We start from the raw sequence: 20,390 nt of genomic DNA, 5'->3' as shown, positions 1-20,390 counted from the left end.
AGCGCTTGGAGAACGAAAGGAACTCAACCCATGACATCATTGTTGAATATCCCCACATTCTACTACCCTCTAAACAACAAACGGAAGATAGAGCAAAACAAAATGGACAAACAAAGAAATCAAAACAACAACAAAACTCAACGACAAAAGGACTGCACGACGCACAAAAATGTAAATCTAATTCAAGATGAGTACACTGGCAGAGCGATTAGTAGTTCATTGTCGGCTGTGAAAGCAAGTGGTGGTCAGTGTAAAGTGAAAAAGAAGGAAAAAAAACGAAAAAAAAAACATCCATAGTAAAGTGAAATAAATTGGAGTTTTGGAAAAACTGCACTGAATGAAATATACAATACTATTTTGTGTATTTTCACCTGTCGTGTAAATACCACGAAAATATAAAATACTCTTCATTTCTTTTCATCGTAAACACATAGAAAAGGAATATGAGTTTCCAATTGTCCTTTTACAAAGTGCTTTTAAGCATAGTAAACACCGTGCTATCGGTACGTATAAGTAACATTAAATATTTTAAACAATAGTTGTGTATACGTCCTCAAGAAAACCTAAACCTAACCAAAAAAAACAAATTCTTCTGTTGGTTTTTTGGAAAAATATATAATCCTTCTGTATTCATTGTTTTTTACAGTTACTTGGTGTTGGGTTGATAGCATTGTCTGTGTATGAATTAAATTCCTCCACACCTGGCACCTTTGAGCATTCAGCAGTGGTGGTACAAATATTCATTGGATCCTTTATTATACTCACCTCATTTACGGGCTGTATTGGGGCTTGTCGTCATTCTTTAAGTCTAGTATGGAGTGTGAGTATTTTCCTAACAAAGAGGCTGAGACATATTCGGTATGAGTTCACTTTTTAACATTCTCCATTTTCCCCTTTCCTCTTTCTTCCCTTTGTTTATTTTCATTTACTGCGTGGCGATGATGCGTTTTGTTTTGATTGTGACTTTCCCCTCACAGTATGCCATGTGTGTGGGATTCTTATTGGCATTCCAACTCTATATTATTGTGGCAGCTCATTCCACCGACTACGTTCTAAATGCCCGAAATGATTTCAATAATTTGTGGTCTAATTACACGCTTAACGAAGACCGAATTTCGAGTATAGAAAAAAGCGTAACTATTGATTAGCTTCATATCTTAATACGCAAAAATTGATAATGACAACTTTATTTCAGAATCACTGCTGCGGCCGGAATAGTTCAGCAGATTATGAACCCATAGCTGGAGCAATACCAAAAAAATGTTACCTGAACGAGGAGAGGACACTTGAGAACCTTTTTAAAGATGGCTGTTTGGAAATTCTCGAAGAGAATGCTTCAAAAAACAGTCAAATTGGTTTGACGGTGAAATGGACTATCTTCTTCCTGGAAGTATGTATACCTTTATAAAACACATTGATATAATTATGTCAAGGACATCATTTATTTAGTGGTCATACTCAAGCTGGTGCGTTTGTCGTGTTTTGTCATGCAACACTAGTACAACATTACTCACTTCCGTACTTTATTATTTCTACAATAGGAAGTTTAAAAATGCTTGTTAAACGGTTGACATAATGCTGTAATGTAGATGAACATTTGTTTGTTATACCCTCAGCCTCTTGGCTAAAGAGGGTATGTACGATTTATTAATGATAAAATGCGTTAGTTTTCTTTCTATTACGAAAGTAACAATGCCCACAATCTTAGGTGGAAAAGTTATTTAATTCGATCAGCTAAAAACCTGAAATCAACAATTTTAGATAAGTTTTCTGCTCAGTACGAACCCTAAATATCAGATTATTGCTGATTCCGTGTGAAAATGTAGTTAAAATGTTAAAATACTAAACAACGGGCGGTACAGATATATGCGGGCTTTTCCAATACGTCTATGCCCACAATTTTTGGAAGATAAGTTTTCTGATCGCTCAGAAACCTAAATGCCAAATAGTAGCTAATTCCGTATGAAAATGTTGCTAAGAATGTTAAAATACTGGAAAACAGGTGGCACCGTTAACTATACAAAAAAAATGGTATGCACGATATCTCTTGAACGGGGCAACCAATTAGGTCCAAACTTTTGATCTCCTAATATTTTGTCTAAATTTATTTTATCTCGGCCCTTATCAGTCCTCTCCTAAGGTACCTCCGCACAAACGTTCAACATTTGTTTCTGAGTACAGTTTAGGGTCTGTTCGAAGATCCTCTGGAAATGTATACCGATGCTGTTCGTTGTGGTCCTTTTAACAGCGATATTATGTTTCCGTGGACAAGTCCATGCCTCCTGGCATACTGGTCCACAGTTATACGATGACCCACTGAAATGACTAATGGTCCACTTCCAAAAGAGGCAAAATTCAGAAAAGACTCTAAATACATTCGGTCTGTCTGTATATCTCTGTCGGCAAAGCCGACTGGTACTTTTTTACTTGTTTGTCTGTAACTTTTCATCGAAGTGTATATTGTCACCTGGAATGACCAAAGACGTGACTCAAAAAACCACATGTTTACAGGAAAACCAAAAAAACTTTATAAAAGAAAACTGTTTTATAGAATATCAATCTTATAAGAGCGGTCATTTTGGATATTATCAGCCATGTACGAATTTGAGTAAGTAATGAATCAAAAATCGTGGAAACGCTTGATTTGGTATCCTACAACAACAACTGCAATGTTACCAATTTTCCGAAATTCCATTTCCTGAATATGATGTAGTACCTTGAATTTTTGCATGTATTTTAGTTTTATGTATTAGATTCAATTAGTTACGTCTTTGGGTATTTTAGGTGACGATATGTACTCTATTTTGATGAAAAACTATTGGTCACCGTATATATGGCCCACGTTTTGAAGCCCAAACAAAAAGACGCGTCATTTTAATAACACGAAAAAAGTCCAATAAAGGCAGACGAAATTTTTGGAATAGTTACCTCGGAGTATGTAATATAAGATTAAAAAAGTTTCCGTGCGCTTCCCATTAGTTTCACTTTACTTTAAGTGCTCTAAGTAAAAGAAATCTCAGAATATTTTCAACAAAAAATAATGCTTCAACAATTTTTAAACTTTTCGAAAAATGTTCAACGATTTTTTCAGAACATTTACAACAACAAATAACCCTTCAAAAATTGTTTAAACTATCTGAAAAAATTTGTTTTGGTAATATTTACATTTATTTGTCCAAATTACTTAACAACATACAAATTATCGAAAAAAGTCAATTTTATCAACAAAAAAAAAACTCCTAATAAATGCACCATTATAACGGCCACTAACCATCGAATGCAATTATATATATTAAAACTTTCCCTAGAAACTTGTCAGTATAACTCCAGGTTTTGATATAGTCCCCATAGAACAGTACCACCCTATTTTCGATATTTTCAAGGTTTTAGCCGCATTATTCTACAGGAATGTTGTGATCAGAAGAATCAAAAAAACTCTTGATAAATGGAATGTACTGTGACGCGGTATTTCGTATTCTGAATGGGTATTAAAACTTATCCTGGTAATTAATCTTGTTTAAAATAAGAGGTCTCTACAGTTAGCATATTCCACTTATTTTAGGAATAAGACTTGGCGTTGCGGAAGAGCTTAACACTTTCGTAAACTTAAGGAAACTAATTATTCTATTTTACTTAAATACAACTCGTGGTGTAGGGTAAAAAAATTTGGCCCAGCCGAACTAAACGCCGCACAGTGGTTCAGGAATCGATTTTTTTTTTTGGTCAAAACCCCAATTTTTTGTAATCACCGATTGTTAATTTCTATATGGGATTAGATAGTAAACATATTGAAACTAGGGAAAACAAAAAATTAGGTCAAAATATTGGAAGGTGTGGGAGTGGTGTGCTCCTAAAGACAACCATTTTTCCAATTTTGGAAAATACGTCATTTCTAAAGAAAGAAATAGCTAATTCTGTGAAAGTATAAAATATATTGTGTTCATTATTTTTTGCTAGGTAAGTAGGATTGTTATCTTAAAGAACTGTTTCGATAAACTACCGTAGCGTTTACACGAAGTGAGCTATTTTATTTTTTCTCAGGTACTAAATTTTTGTGAAATTCCAAATTTAGTGTACTAGAACTTATAGGGAACAGCTTGGAAGAAAGTTCGGTTTTAACAGAATGACGTCCGAGAGTGTCCTCGTTAAGCCCATATATACTTTTGTACCCGTAATACTTCCCTCCGTTTAACACTTTTTTAAATTTTTTGAAACTACATGGATCAAAATTTGTGTGTTTTTCCATATATTTTCCCATATAAATTATAGCTTTTTTACACAAATGGACATTTTAATATATGAGTTTTTATAAGAATTATATGAGTTTTATAAAAAACCCAAGGAGGATTTTTTTTTTAATTTTGGAAAAAATTTAAATTTTTTTTTTTTTTAAAACAATTTTTTAATTTTTTTTAATTTTTTCTATTTTTTAGTTTGTTTATTGGTGATTGACCATTTCTAAATAGTTATACCATATGAAAAACTCAAAAACACTCATATTTTTATGCTAAGTATGAAAAAAAAATCAATTTTTTACCTTGACCTTGAATTCCTCTGCAACTACTAGACCGAATTCAAAGGTGTTTAATGCAACGGAAAGCTGATGTTATCTGTCTAACAAAAACAGAATTATGAAAATATATCAACCCGTTCCAGAGTTACAGAGTTTTGACCAGGAAACAACAATTCTGAACCACTGTGCGCCGTTATTACTTGCTTATTTTAGTGTAGTATGTTAGCTTTTATGATCCGTACAAAACTCGTGCCGTTTTCCGCTGTCAAAATTACGCGTTTTTAATGAATAACTATTTCACTATTTTTTCAATAAACAATTGTTAACTTTGATTACAGTTTTTACTCTACGTACGACAATGTGTTATGGTTAGTAAGGATTTCATGTATATAGAACCACTAAATATATGTATTTTTCACGCACTTAGAAATATATTTGGCTTAATAGTTATTATATGATTACTATAACATTTTTTAGTCGTACTTATTACGATATCTTGTCAAAATTTGTAAAAATTCTCCTAAAGGCATGGGTAAGATCCTACAAATATGCTCTTCTATATTGAGGTTATTCAAAAACGAGGATATATAGGGACGATGTTACACATACATACATATTGCTCATTTACTCAACTTTACTACTTTATCTTTTGTCAAATTTTCATATTTATATCTCTAAAACTCAACGAGTTACAGCTCATTTACTAAAAGTTTGGCATATATCAACAAACAAGGTTTTTATGTGTTTATGAAGCACTAAAACTCTGGTTCTTCACAAAATATGGTCCAAGTAGTTATTTTATTTTTGGTGTAATAGTCTTTTTACGTTTAGAAGTCAGATCTCAATCGTGAACTTAAAACTCTTTTTTCTCGAAACTCTATTTTTTGAGATGTGACACTCTTTAATAAAAGAACGATATGCTCCAACAACATCCCCGAAAGAAAAGGGGACTGCTCTCATATCAATGAGTTCACGCCGAATCATATTGGCTGAATGATATGGGATCTACTTTTTATTGCCGAGCCCGAACGACATCACTTGTAGAGAAGTTTTTCTTGGTTAAAATACTCAGGAAATGTAAGCCAACATTATGCTGAAAAGATTAGCCACCGCAAAAAATTTTGATGTTCTGGTCAGAGATTGAAAAGCAGACCTTCTCAGTACAAGGCGGACATGCTAGCACTTCACAGCTGTCCAGCCAAAAGTTTGCCTCCAAGGAGGCTGTTAAATCATATGTACAAGTGAGCATCAAATTATGCATTTTCAATCACTCTTTTTACAAGAGCGTGACCCCGGAAAGAGGCACTCCATTAGCACTGCATTTTAACTGATCCTTTGGCATTCTGCGGAATGTGTACAAGTCATTGCAAAATATCCCAGAACAAATAAAATGTATTTATTATTTGTGTAAAACAAAAATATTAAGAACTTTATTATATTAACACAAATTATAAAAATTATTCCATTCCTCCGCTCACCATTTAATCCAAGCTAAACTGTTTTTGCTTCATCTACTAAATGGGTGTGTATATTGTCTTCCCATCTCAAGTTAAGATTTCGACATGTACTCCAACAGTACTCCATTAAACAATTTTCCTCTCGTGATTTACCGCAAATATGTTCGCAAATTATACATTTTTTATTTTATAGTAACAAATTTGTGGAAATGTTTACACGCTTTTCTGTTTATGTAGGTATCTACTAACCGAATTGCTTGTAGGGACCTCTGAGCAAGTGCTAATAAAATGTAACGAAATGAGTGCATTTTTCACGACTACGTTTGAACTGGATGCTGTTAAAATGTGCCAAGTGGATGTGATTCTTTGGATTGTATCCAATTGCGCTTAAAATGTGAGGAATGGAGTGCCTTTTTCACGACTCCGTTTTAACTGTATCAAAACATGCCGTAAAAAAACTAGTCCACATTGCACTACTTCCAATTTATTTTGTTGGGTGATGTTCGATAAAAATATTTTTTTTAATCCCTTCAGAATGCGCAGTTTACAAGTTGAGCAAATCTCGTTGAAATATCACGGTGCTCTTGAACCGACTTTAAATGAAAGGAGCTTACACCTGGGAAGTTTCTGAAACTACAAAGTTCATAGACGAGAAAAAACCAAAAATCGCTAGAGCGATTTTTAAATAAATCGCGGTCAAAGTTCACATTTTTAGGGCTTTTTAGGTTTTCACGATTTTTCTGGGAAACCGCAAGGCCTATAAAAATGGAACTAAAAAATGTTGGAGCAGTGAAAATTTTCTACAACATTGTCCTTTGTAATATGTTCGTAGGTTTTACCATTTTTGAGATATAGAAGTTCAAATTGGGACAATGCACTGACTGCATCGCCTCCTTATAGTTTGCGGTTTCCCAGCAAAATCGTGAAAACCTAAAAAACCTAAAAATGTGAACTTTGACCGCGATTTATTAAAAAGCGCAATGGCAATTTTTTTGTTTTTTTTTTATTTTTCTCTGCCTAAACAAGTAAGAACGGCGTTAAGTTCAGCCGGTCCGAATTTTTAATACCTCCCATCATGAACCGTACTGAAATTCCTCGGAGGAGTAGAATACCTTAACTGATGATAACTTTATATCGATAATTTTCTGCGTGAAGGTTTTCTACCAATTGAGAGTCCAAAATACCAAGTTAAATCCAATTCAGAAGCAAAATGTAGCAAACCCCTTTAAAAGAGCTCACACTGGACATCATCGTTGTTGTTTCCAAAACATAGACCAATATTTACAATTTTCCGAATTGAGCTTTTGTATACTCTGACAACACACAATACAATATTACAGCAACCTCGGTTCGAAATTTTGACAAAAACCCAACACCAGTTCATTGGGGCTAGGCTGAAACGTGGATATGTATGGACAGCTTTTTGGGAGTAAGTTTTTCAGTTTCTGGGAACAACAAATTCGGTTGAAATGTGAACGATAATTCTCTTCTGAAATATCTTTTAATACAAAATGTCAGCCGTTTCGGTTTGATAATGAAGCTGAAACCTTCAAAATGCCGAAAACCATTCTATGGGGGCTGCAGACATAGACCACCAAATTGCAGATGAAAAAATGTGTGCCTCCAACAAAGACTAAATACCAAATTTCAGCCATTTCGGTGGGTTATAGATGCCACAACCTTCAAAATACCGAAAATTAGTACCGTTCAATGGGGGCTATATCAAAACGTGAACTGATATAGCTTGTTTTCAATACCAAACACCCTAGGAGTTATAGAAAGTTCCATACTAAATTGTAAAGCTCTTTCTAAAATATTGCGAGTTCTATCTTGATTTCAACAGACAGACGGACGGACATGGTTATACCGACTTTGAATTATATGTTGATCACGAATAATGAGGATATCTGAGTGAAATCAGGCACTTTTTTCAAAATGAAGTTTTTTGATTTCCTTTATTTTTCTGTATTTTCATATTTTTTTTAAACTAACGGCTCCGAGATATCGCGCTTTGAAAAAGTCGAATTCTGTAAAATCTATATGGAAAGAAATACGTTTTGTTGTTTTATCAGCTATTTAACAAAATATAGAAAAAAAAAATTGCACAGTGGGCGTGGATGCAAGTTTCGCGATTTAATATTTAAAATCAATTTTTAACAATGATTTTACCCTTCGATTTTCTTGAAACAAATGTTAAAAAATGTAATTTTGTATTCTTTTGGCAAAATAGCAAATGTTTTACACTGGTATAAAGAAAAAAGTGTATTGAAAATGTTTAAAAAATTAAGGAAAAAAAATTAAGTAGCCATTCGAATCCCATTACCGGGACTTAAAATTTTTGTAATTGATCGTAGTTTAATAGAAAAAATTTTCAAGAAAATCGAAGGGGTCAATCATAATAAAAATATTGTAAAAAATAGGGAGGGTAAAATTAATTACTGTTAAACTGAACATCCATGAACATTTCATGCTCGACATGGCCTTACATAACACCTACATATGTAAATACGAGTATACATATAATTTTAATAAAACTTATCATTGTAATTGATTTACTATCATTTTATTTCATTTCAGCTATGTGCCTTAGGATTAGCATCTTTGATGGGAATAAATCTGCGTAACAAACGCCGAAGGGAACAATTCGAAAATTAATTAACTACTATTTTTATGAATTAGGGAAAACCTACAAACGTACATACATATACTTTCGACTCGTTGTTTTTGTTATTATTGATTTTTACAGTGTTTTATAATTGTATCGAATGCAAAGCGTAACTAAACTTATTGATATTTATATACATACCTATATTTACAAAATCAGAAACACACAAAAGTGACGACAGTTTTGTGAAAAAAGTACCTACGAATAAAACCAAAACTATATACATACCTATTTATGAAGGCATGAATTGCATTTTATGTTTTATTTTTATATATTTCCATATAAATGTTATAAACCTACATACATACATTAAACATCACGTTATGTGCAGCATGTTATTTACAAATACGAAGTACATAAGTGAATATTTGTTATATAATTCATATAAATACATATATACATATGACGATATAGAACAAAACCAAAAGAATATCACAGATTTATTTTATATAACAAAAAATAAATAAATTAAAAAAATATATAATACAAACAGAATTCAAAAGAATTTTTATTCACTTTGTTGGATGGATAAGGGAGAGATAGCTTTATTATATTCTATAAATATGCCACAATACATATTATATTTTGTAGAAGAGGAAATTATGATTTCTCGCAGTTTCTCACTTACAGATCTTATCCAAGGGGGTTACAAAAGAGACCAATAATATTTTTTTTATAAACGGTAAGTAAAGACAATCACAATGTATGATTCAGCACCCAAATCTTGAACTTGATTTTTAATATTATTATCTTTGGGTAATGTCTTTCCTACTTTAACAACACCAGTAGTATAACACTACGCAATACTGAAAATGCAATATTATAGCCCTGAACAGACCACATAAGAAAAACTTCATCTAGGGCATCAATATCCATAAAATTTAGAAAATTTTACATTACTTCTGAAATTCTGCTCAGTATCAGCTAAACTATTGGGTGTAGAACCAAGTAACCTTTTGCAAAAATCTTTCAAATAATGTTCTCAGCTGAAAATATATTCTAAAACCCACATTATAGAGGCATTTTTACAACAATAGCATGTTCTGAACAGTTCCACTCGCATATTTTTCCAAAAAAAAAAAAAAAAAAAAAAAAACGAAAAAAAAAATTATGAAAAAATTAACAGTTTTGGAGATATGGTGCGAAATACATACTAATTATGGAATTTGTATATATTTTAAAATTTGTGTGGTTTTTCGAGTTCATTATTTATCCAAAGATTTTATTCTTGTCATTACTACAAATTCGCTTCAGATGTCAGAAGAAGATTTGCATTGGTTTTGCGGCACTGTACCACCTTACACTTTGTGAAAAGATAACATGTAACGAAAATTTGAAAAACATACATATCGTCACCATAAATGCCCGAAGACGTAACCCACAAAACCAAAACTTTGCAGGAGAAACAAAAAAACGTTATAAAATTAAAAACTGTTTTATGGAATATGAATCTTATGAAGGCGAGTATATGGGATATTATCGATCATATACGAAGGGGAATAAATAGTGAAACCAAAACCGCTGAAGTGCTTAGTTTTATGATCCTCCATTACAACAAAATCTGCAATATTATCCAATTTTCCGAAATTACATTGTTGAATAGGATCGTTGTTTTTGAACGCAGAAGCTTGAAATTTTGCCAGAGCATGTATTTTAGCTTTATGTATCAGTTTACGTCAAAAAACGAATTCCGATTTTCATGTCGGTTACGTCTTCGGGCATTTATGGTGACGATATATAGTTCGTTTGAAATATAAAAAATTAAGCTTTCAAAACTTTTGATAGAAATTGTTTTTAATTCGGAAAATAATATCGAGAAGATAAGAAGCTAAATTTAAAAGTTAGATTTTTTAAATTAAATTTTTTTTTGTGAGCGCCATCGAATATAACATTTTTCCAATTGACCAGATGAGCTCCATATAACCAAAATTCTTGAAAATTTATTGAAAAGAAAGATCGTCAATTTTAAAAATAAATTTTGAATATTTTTTTTTTTCGAAATTAATATATGTATTTATGTATAAATGGACCAAATGCGCTTCATATAATCAAACCTCCGTTGTACTTCTTCATCAATAATCTGGCGGATTAATTCAAAGAAGATTATCCGTACTTTTAAGCTGTAAGCTTCTGGGGAAGGTCTTATATTCAAATTTTATGCTTTCTAAAGGACTAACGTATTAGAATTGGCAAATCATTGAAGTTAACAACACAATGCAATATTCGATTTATGCGCTAAATGGTAATTTATAAATCTTATGGAAAATAATTACATCATTGAGCCGAAAGATTCCTGGAATTTTTATCATAACCATCAATATCACCTGGAGATTTAAATTGTATAATAATAAATTAATTAATTGCAATTATTCAAGTAACGTTTTGTGCAACGCTATTGGAGAATTTGGACACTTATTACCCTAGTATTAAGAAATTACAAAACCATTACCACATTTAATTTCTTTATGATACTCATTGCTATTAGAATCGACATCTTAATATCATATCTACGATGCAGCGATCGCTTCATGGCAGAAGAAGATAACAATTAAGTTAATCTCATATTTTATATTACACTTAAATCTAACGATCTCACACTATACACTAAAATAACATACATTTTTCATTTAACATTATTCTTAAATATATTAATCCTAAAGACCACCATCTGTGGCATTGACATATTCTTAATCATATCCACTTTGCATTGTTTTGTATATACTCAGAAGAATATAAATGTTATTGTTAATAAAGAATTTTAACTAAATACCGCATTATTATTGATGAAACAGAAGATAACCTGGGTAAACATTACTTTCTTTAACTTCCTCTATCTAAATTCACTATTATCTATAAAATAAAATATGTAACCGGCAGTCCGAAAAACCCTCCCATTTTCCCTGAGCATGACCGGAACTGAGTTTAGGACAGCGGTTTCGTTACAGTTTCAGAGAAATAGCCCCGAATTTCTTTAAAAGGTCAATATTTAACCATGTTTAGATGGGGCCTTAAAATACAAGCTGGATCTGACACAGCAAAACCCAACCAGTTTTCGTTTAACAGAATGTTGTTATGGTGTCGTAACAACGGAGGTTATTGGTAATTTTGCACAAATGACTTTTCCCATCTTAATATATTTACATCTTTGTTTAGATTTTCAATTGAGAATTACACCAAGAAATTCTTTCAAAAATTTCGAGTTTTTAGATATGAGTTGTTTATGAGAACATCAAGGCAATAAATGCAGAAATCGGTCGGAAATAACAAAAACAACAAGCAACAAGGATAGGCACCTGGTTTCTTGGTGGCAGCTAAATAAATGCAAAATGAATGAACGTGCAATCAAATCGCGTAATTTCACCTCTCTTAAGCCGAGAACGGTGTACAACATCATATACCCCCCGGTGGGTGAAGGAAGGCTCAAGCTGAAGGCGGGACCTGACAGACAAAAAACGAATTAAAAGAAGAATAATTAAAGACATCAATGCTAGACTCCAAACCAGACTCAGAAAATTGTATTTTCTAATCGAAATTGATTTTGGAGCAAGTGCGTCGAATGAAAAAGCCAAAAAAGTGTTGCATTACAACAAGTATTCATCATCAGTGGCTAGAAAAAAGCCATTGCTCTCCCAGCAAAATATAGAGAAGCGATTCAGATTTGCTACAGAGAACCTTTCACGCCCACTGGAGTACTGGGATGACGTTATATTTTCTGATGAAATATTATATGACGAATATTATATTATACTGTCACGATGGAAAACAAAAATTTAATAAAAACAACTGGAAAAAAATTTAATAAATACCGTAGATTTCGTAAAACTGTCAGTATAGTATGGGGTTGCATATCAAGCAGAGACGCTGGAAACATCCGGATTTTGGAGGAAATAATGACAAAGGAAGCTTATTTGGCTGTTTAAAAAACTGATTTAACCAACAGCGTCAAAAAATTTGGGCTTGTTGAGCCTGAAAATTCAAACAAATTGCAACATAAATGCTTCCAAGAGTACGACCCTAAACATAAACCTTATTTATGTAGGATTTGGTTGTTATACAACTGCACCAAAGTCACCACCACCCCAGGCCAAAGTCCAGACATTAACCCCATCGAAAATTTATGGGTACACCTGAAGAAAAAGTTGGGAATAGGTCACTGAATAATAGGGGCGAAAAATACCATTGGAACATGACATTCCGAAATTTATTCAATTCCGAGACGTTTTCAAGCTGTTATTGATGCCCGAGGTGGGCATACGAAATATTAGGACCAACTTTTACAGAACTTCGCAAAAATTTAGTTGACAGTACAAGAAATGAGTTGTTTTACTTTTTCTTAATTGTAGGAACATTTTTAGTGTAATTTAGCTAAATGTTTATTTTATTTTATTAATAAACATGTGCAAAAATTAAACTGTTAACAAATATATTAATAATGTTATTTATTAATACCAATAAATCGTTGTTTTATTTAAAATTTTGTAATAATATTGGTTTTGCAATAATTTAGTTTACTAACTGTACATACATATTTCTACATATTCATTCAGTATTTGTCCTTAATTATTGCATTGTATTTCTTAACATTAAAATCCCAGTGCGTATGATTGTTTTTATAATCTTTCTAATTAATAACAATTGTACGCACTGGGGTCCTAAAGTTACGAAATACAGCCGAACTTCTCTAAAACAAACTTCCCTGTAATGAATACTTCTCTATAACGAAGTTGTTTTTAAGGCACAAGTGGAAACTCTCACACAAGATAATCTCTCATTAACGAATTTTCTCTATAACGTAGTAAAAAAACTTTGCTTTGCCGACAGAGGTATACCCTCAGCCCATCTGAATTTAAACTATCATCTACGGACAGATCGAATGTATTTAGGGTCTTTTCAGAATTTTTGGGCATTTGAACTTGCCGACAAAAATGTGGATTAGGATTAAAATTCAAAAGTGTTGCGGAGGAGGTACTTAAAGGAATTGACCGACATAGTCCATTACAAAAGTTGATCTTATTTTTGATAGATATCGCGCCCGCTAGACATTTCAGTAGGTCATCGCATAAATTTTGGACCAGAAAATAGATATCGGTCATTTTGCAAGTTAAACTAAATTTGGACAACATATTAGGAGATCCAAAGTTTTTAACAAATTGGTTGCCCCGTTCAAGAGACATCGTGCATTCCATTTTTCATTTTTAGTGACATTTTTTAAATAATGAGGGGGAAGTATTGGAAGTTGTTGCCCATCTTCGAACTGAGACTAAATTTGGACAAAATATGACGAAAGCCAAATTTTGGACCAAATCGGTTGATCAGTTCGAGAGTTATAGTGCTCTCCAGCGACTACATATGGTGCTATGGGGTTTTTACACCTTTCGAGCAGTTTTATCAAGAAGAATAGACTTGCCCCTAAAAAAACTTTTACCGTAGTAATTGAGGCGGCGAATGCATGTTGCTTCAACAGAAATAAAAGTGATTCGAGAGCAGGTCTTAAAGCGAACTTATCCGAAATTTTGTGTGGGAGGTACGAAAAGGAGTGGACAAATATAATCCGTATTCAAAACTGATATACATCTGGTAGATATATGGACCACATCGGTCACTCCCTTCAAGACTTATCGTGCGCACAATTTTTCCGAACATCCGTTCGAGAGTTATCGTGCGCATCAGCCAGCCAGACAGACAGACACATTTCATCCAAACATGCTTGCGGTCTAAAACCATTATTTCGATGAGGCACATTTTGCCCGTATGAAAGTGTATGTCAGTAAAAATATCTAAAATTGTCATTTCCATTTCAAAAAAATCAAAAAAAAAAATTTTTGATACTACATCTATGATTTTTGGTACATAGATTAAGAAGAAAATCGTCATTCCAAATCCGTTTTCATTACCAACTTTGATCGTTGCGCGCAAAAGATATGACCGTTTTAGTTATCGTTAACTGAATTCGCACCCTTTGTGATGATGCAAAAAAGTCGAAAAGTTTCAATGGATTCGCGAAAAATTAAATTTGTTAAACAATTTCACGTATTTAAAAACATATTTTTGAAACAATAGCGCTTATACTTACAAAAAAAAATATATATAAAAACTATAGCAGCATCCAGACATAGTGAGGAATAAAATGAAACCTAAGTCGTGAAGTTTGGAGCTATAGTATTCATACTATTTGCAAAAATACAAAGAAAATATGACTTAAAAAATAAAAATCATGTTATTCTAATTTTATTTTTCTATGGTTTTATAGGAAAGGTTGAAGAAAAAATGTTTGAGTTCTTCGTCATTTTCGTCCAAATTTCACGAAACAATGAAGATATTCCGTTGCAACAAATTTTTCGCTTATAGTTTTCCTATTGGCGAATATTTTTAGAACATTATATTAAATCACAAGGAATTCCAATTGTGGCATAACATTAAAATAATGTTATATTGAATATTACAACATTTGAAACGCATATAAACCGCGTAATAGTGAAAATGACATGATGCGAATAAATCCCTTTTATTTGGTGTACAGTTTGTGAAATTCTATTTGGCGGCCACGATGTAGCGTCTGTTGCAAATTAGGGCGCAAAACACAGTTAGATGGTCATCATTTCCACGAAGTTCATTTACATTTTATGCGCATTCGATTTCGATGAAAACCTTTAAAAAATACATCATTTGATGTCGTTTCATTACGATCCATCAAGATTTATATGAAACAAGTAAAAAAGTATCAGTCGGCTTTGCCGACAGAGATATACCCTCAGCCTGTGTATATTGAAACAATTTTTTCCCAAAATACGTATGTATTTAGGGGGTTTTAAAAATTTTGGGCATTTGAACCGACAAAAATGTTGATCAAAAGGTGTGCGGAGGAGATACTAAAAGGAATGGATCGACATTGACCGTTATGGAAGTGGATCTCCAGCCACAAGATATGGTGCCATAGGGGGTTTTTACACTATACGGGTTATTTGCTCAAGAAGTATGGACTTGCCCTAAAAAACTTTTACCATCGTAATAGAGGCAGCGAATGCAAGTTGCTTCAACAAAAATCAAAGTGATTCGATATTAGGTCATAAATTTAACTTATCCGAAATTTTGTGTGGGAGGTACCGGATGGAGTGGACAAATATAGTCCATATTTGAACCTGATCTATATCTGGTAGATATATTAGGATGTGTAAAGTATAAACCAATTCGGCCACTCCTTTCAAGATTTACCGTACGAACAATTTTTCCGAACATTTTTGAACTTTTGTGGGGGAGGTACCTGAAGGAGTGGACCAATGTGGCTTATCTTCAAACTTAAACTACGTTTGGACAAAATATTACTAAGGCCATATTTTGGACCGAATCGGCAGATCCGTTCGAGAGTTATCTTGGGCTCCAACCACCTCACACGGTGTCATAGGGGTTTTTTGGAACTTTCAGGCTATTTTCTCAGGAAGTGTGGACTTGCCCCTGATGAAACTTGTACCGTCGTATGGAGGGCAGTGAATACAAGTTGCTAAAACAAAAATCAAAGCGAGTCGAGAGATGGCCCTAAACTGAACTTTTCCGAAATTTTGTGTGGGAGGTACCCGAAGGAGTGGACGTATTAAGACCATATTGGAACCTCATATTACTCTGGTAGAAAGTTTACGCTATACAAAGTATGGACCAAATCGGTCACTCCCTTCAGGAGTTATCGTGCGCACAAACTTTCCGAACGTTTTCGAACTTTTGTGGGGGAGGTACCGGGAGGAGTGGACCGATGTAGGTCATCTTCGAACTTAAACTAAGTTTGGGCAAAATATTACGAAAGCCAAAACTTGAACCGAATCGGTTCATCCGTTCGAGAGTTATCGTGCGCTCCAGCCAGCAGGACAGACAGACGGACAGACGGACGGACATGGCTAGATCGACTCAAAATTGTCTGAAACACATTTCGTCTAAACATACTTGGGGTCTAAAACCATTATTTCGATAAGGCACATTTTCATCGTATCAAAATGTATATACCCTCCTTAGCCTAAAGGCTGAGGGTATAAAAAACTAATTATGGCCTGTCTTTTGGGCTAATTAGGCAGTTTAGAAACAAGGCCAACTCTCGTCATACAAAAATTACACTTTAATGTGCTAATGTATGGATCCGAAGCATCGATACTTGCACAAGCATATAAGGCATCACTTGAGAGAAAAAATTTTGCAATCAACGTTGACCGTGAATATCGGCTTCGAAAAAACAATAGTTATACAATGACATCGACATAGATAAACGTACCGAGTTGTGTAGTGTAGGCTATGTTTTAAGAAAAACGCATACGATTAAAGGTCATATGACGGTACACAAAGTACGGGAAGGTCAAGAATCCGATGAAAAGAACAAGTGAATCAAGTAAAATATGCCTCCACCATAAAATATACTGAACTTTAATATAATAACAGTTGTCTTAGAAAAATTAGCTAGAAAATGTCAAAATACCTGAAGTTGGCTGTACCATGGGGCTATACATAAACGTGGACCTATGCCCACAATTTGTGGTGGGGAAGTTTTCTGACCACTGGGAACCACAATTATCAAAAAATATAAGAACATAAACAAGTAATACCCTAAGTATACCCTCCATCATTAAATATTCTGAACTAAAACGGAATAATTATTTCCATTCCCGTCCACAATTTGTGACCACTGTTACCTAAATAAGGTAAAAATGCATATAGAAATGTCTTCTGTCGATAGGCACAATTATATGGGGCTGTATCAAAGTGTGGACCTATATTGAAAATTTTTGTGGAGAAGTTTTGTGATCACTGGGAACTTTAAACGGCAAACTACAGGTAATTCGGTCATCAAATGTAACTAAAATCCTCAAAATACCGAAAATCGGGAGGTACCGTTATATGGTGGCTGCACCAAAATGTGAACAGTTTTTGATCGAGTAGTTTTGTGACCACTGAGAACCTCAACTGTCAAATTACCAGTAGTTCGGTTAAAAATTTTAGCTCAAATCCCCAAAACACCGTAAATCGGGAGGTACCGTTATGTGGGGGCTATACCAGAACATAGACCTACAAAATAATAGGTACATCGTAGTTTATGTCTGATGTTGTGTTTCACAATCAGGTTTTTGTCGAGAAAGATGTGAACTGCGTTACATTTCGAAATATCTATTTGTAATCAATGATGCAACAATCATAAAAATAAAAAATGTAACATTTTGTTTCTGTGTCACTTTTGTCTAAAAGTCCTAAATTTGGTGGCCAAAAAAATAAGTACATTTTGGAATTTTTATTATATAGCTATAATCGAGTAAATTTTACTAAAGATTGTTTAGTAATTTAACTGTGCTAATAATATTGAACAATAATAAAATAAAAATTAACTGATGGATGCGTCGAAATAAGCACAATTACCCCGAAGAGAGTCGATTGGCGTCAAAATAAAGAAATGAGGGAAAAAATTCTTCGATAATAGCCAAATCCCTAGAAAGGCCGGGGGGGTTTTGTCTAAAACACATTGAAACCAAAATAAAACTGAGGCCTAAAAAGACAACAAGGACAATCGATAATTCCATTGTTGCTCTCGCTTCAAGACCTATTAAATTCATCTTGGGTAATTACTCTTGACATAAGTAATGTTATATTCACCCGAAAAGGCGTTCACTGTTTCGGAAAAAATTGTTGACGAGCTCCATCTTGGCTAACAATCATATGGATTGGTCCGGAAAAACCTACATGAAAAAATGGCGAAATTTCTTCTAGAGCAATGAATTTATTTATTCGGTAACAATTACGGCAAGATGAATTTCAATCTCAAAGAAAAAGAATTTCATATAATGGTTACAAAAATGAAATTTAACACGGAGGTGGCAACCTAATGGTGTGAGGCTGATTGATTTTCCTGCTATGGTCTTCATCCAATATATCACATTACAGATGTTGGGACCTATTTCCAATACAGAAACGTATTGGACAACACAAAGTTGCTACAAACAGAAGAAAATATGCTTTTTATATGGATTTTTCAACAGAGCAACGGTCCAAAACATGCATCCCCATATGTCAAGGATTGTTTACAGGACAATACAATGAAGTTACTTGACTCGCCTAGGCTGTAATTGGACATGATTGCAATAGTAAACCTTTGCGGGCACTTAAAACAGTCCATTAAAACACAATCATTCCAAAATTTTATAGAAAAAATGTGGTATATAATTAATTTTGCAAATTACAGCTGAGTTCTATGCAATGTGCAAAAAATAATACAAAAAGTAGTTCAAAATAAAGGTAGAAAGAACAAATACTAATAATATAAACATTCTAAATTACAATCTATCTTAAAACAATTGAATATACTAATATTAATTAATGATTTCCAAAATGTACTTATTATTGTGTCCATAAATTTTTATGATTTTTTTTTCTTAATACCGCATTTAGAAGTTTAGACCAAAAATTATAAAATTTTAAAAAATCGAAAAAAAAATTAAAAAAAATGTTTTTAAGCTACATGAAAGATTTTTGGTACATGGATTGAATAAAAATGCCTATTCTCAAATCTGTTCGAGGTACTATAATCGAATTATATAATCTTAAAACAACGCTACTCATTATATTTAGAAACACTGTTAATTAATGGCTTCCTACGTACTATATGATTATATACTATATAATTACTGAGATCCCAAAACTTTAGTAAAAAAGTTGTAAATTTTCGCGGAAAATAAGAAAGAATTAAAAAAATTAATAGTTTGCAGTATTTTTTAATAAAATTCATGCTGTTTATGCATCTTAAAAATATTTTAAAAAATACGTACGTAATCTAAACATCGCGAAGACTCAAATGAAACTTTGCAAATCTGTTTAGCGGTTCGCATATTATAGCAAAAACCAAAAATATGTTGAGCAAATTTAAAAAATGTTTGCAAAAAAAAAAAATATTTTTTTTTAAATTTTTTTATTAGTTAGTTGAATACAATGTAGGAAAAATAGGTCAGAGTTATTCATCTATTTTAGGTAAAATTCACGCAAAAACGCACATTTATTATTGTAATCACTTCCCGAATACACGCTAACATCTTGCGGAAGATATGGAAAGCTTTCAAATAAATTTTGGGTTCCTTTAAATTGGGAAAAGAATTGAAGGAAAACTGTATCGGGTAATATATTTTTTGAAATGTGTGTAAATCGCGAAATCCTCAAAATCACCTGATGCGCATCGGATTTCCCGATACAACGAATTGTTCTCTTTTCATTTGTATACATTTACCAAGATTTACTTTTTCTTAAAAATTGTGTAGTCAGTGAGTTTCAGTATTTCGTGTTCTTTTTGGACGTATAAACCTTCCTACAAAAATCTCGAAACGATTGTGGGCGTTGCGAATAAATGTTTATGTTGTGCTCATAAATTTGACTTCAATGAAAGCGCAAAAGTTTTGCATTTCTGCACAGAAGATAACTGAAAGGATCCACCGATATAGTGTATTTTGGAAGTGGACCTAATTTTGGAAGTCATCCCCTTTGATAGTTATGGTGTCAAGCTGTCAGTTTAGTTGGTTGCCGTAAGATTAGAGCTTTTGTACCATTATGTCAGGCAGCATGGACTTACCTACGAAAAATAGAATATCGCTATAAACAAGACCGCAAGGAGTACCATTGGTCAAATTTTCCAATGGTTCCTCGAACAGCCCTTAAATTGCACTTATGTTGAACTTTTGTGAGGGAGGTATCTGGCCCATATAGACCGTCTTGGTACTTGATATATGTACGTCTGGAAGTAATT

General features: G+C 33.1%; 1 protein-coding gene across 1 annotated transcript; it reads left to right on the top strand.

The window, feature by feature from the left end:
* The first annotated feature begins 206 nt into the window (after positions 1-206).
* Tsp42En (Tetraspanin 42En) lies at positions 207-9,130 on the top strand. Its single transcript, XM_073988976.1, has 5 exons — positions 207-503; positions 647-820; positions 978-1,133; positions 1,196-1,390; positions 8,548-9,130. Exons 1-5 carry the CDS (start codon positions 444-446, stop codon positions 8,623-8,625), a joined length of 663 nt encoding a protein of 220 aa, XP_073845077.1. The 5' UTR covers positions 207-443; the 3' UTR covers positions 8,626-9,130.
* Positions 9,131-20,390: the final 11,260 nt, after the last annotated feature.

Source organism: Musca autumnalis, unplaced genomic scaffold (genome assembly GCF_047663935.1).
Source record: "Musca autumnalis isolate F117 unplaced genomic scaffold, ASM4766393v1 scaffold_5, whole genome shotgun sequence".
NCBI classification, from domain to species: domain Eukaryota; kingdom Metazoa; phylum Arthropoda; class Insecta; order Diptera; family Muscidae; genus Musca; species Musca autumnalis.
The sequence above is the reverse complement of the archived record's forward strand: the minus strand, read 5'-3'. Positions and strand labels throughout refer to the sequence as shown.

Bases quoted from the DNA above. Each gene is read 5' to 3' on its own strand.
- Tsp42En (XM_073988976.1), top strand. From the start codon at position 444: ATGAGTTTCCAATTGTCCTTTTACAAAGTGCTTTTAAGCATAGTAAAC. The intron at 821-977 runs GTGAGTATTTTC...TTCCCCTCACAG, and splicing joins CTTTAAGTCTAGTATGGAGT to TATGCCATGTGTGTGGGATT. The intron at 1,134-1,195 runs GTAACTATTGAT...ACTTTATTTCAG, and splicing joins TTTCGAGTATAGAAAAAAGC to AATCACTGCTGCGGCCGGAA.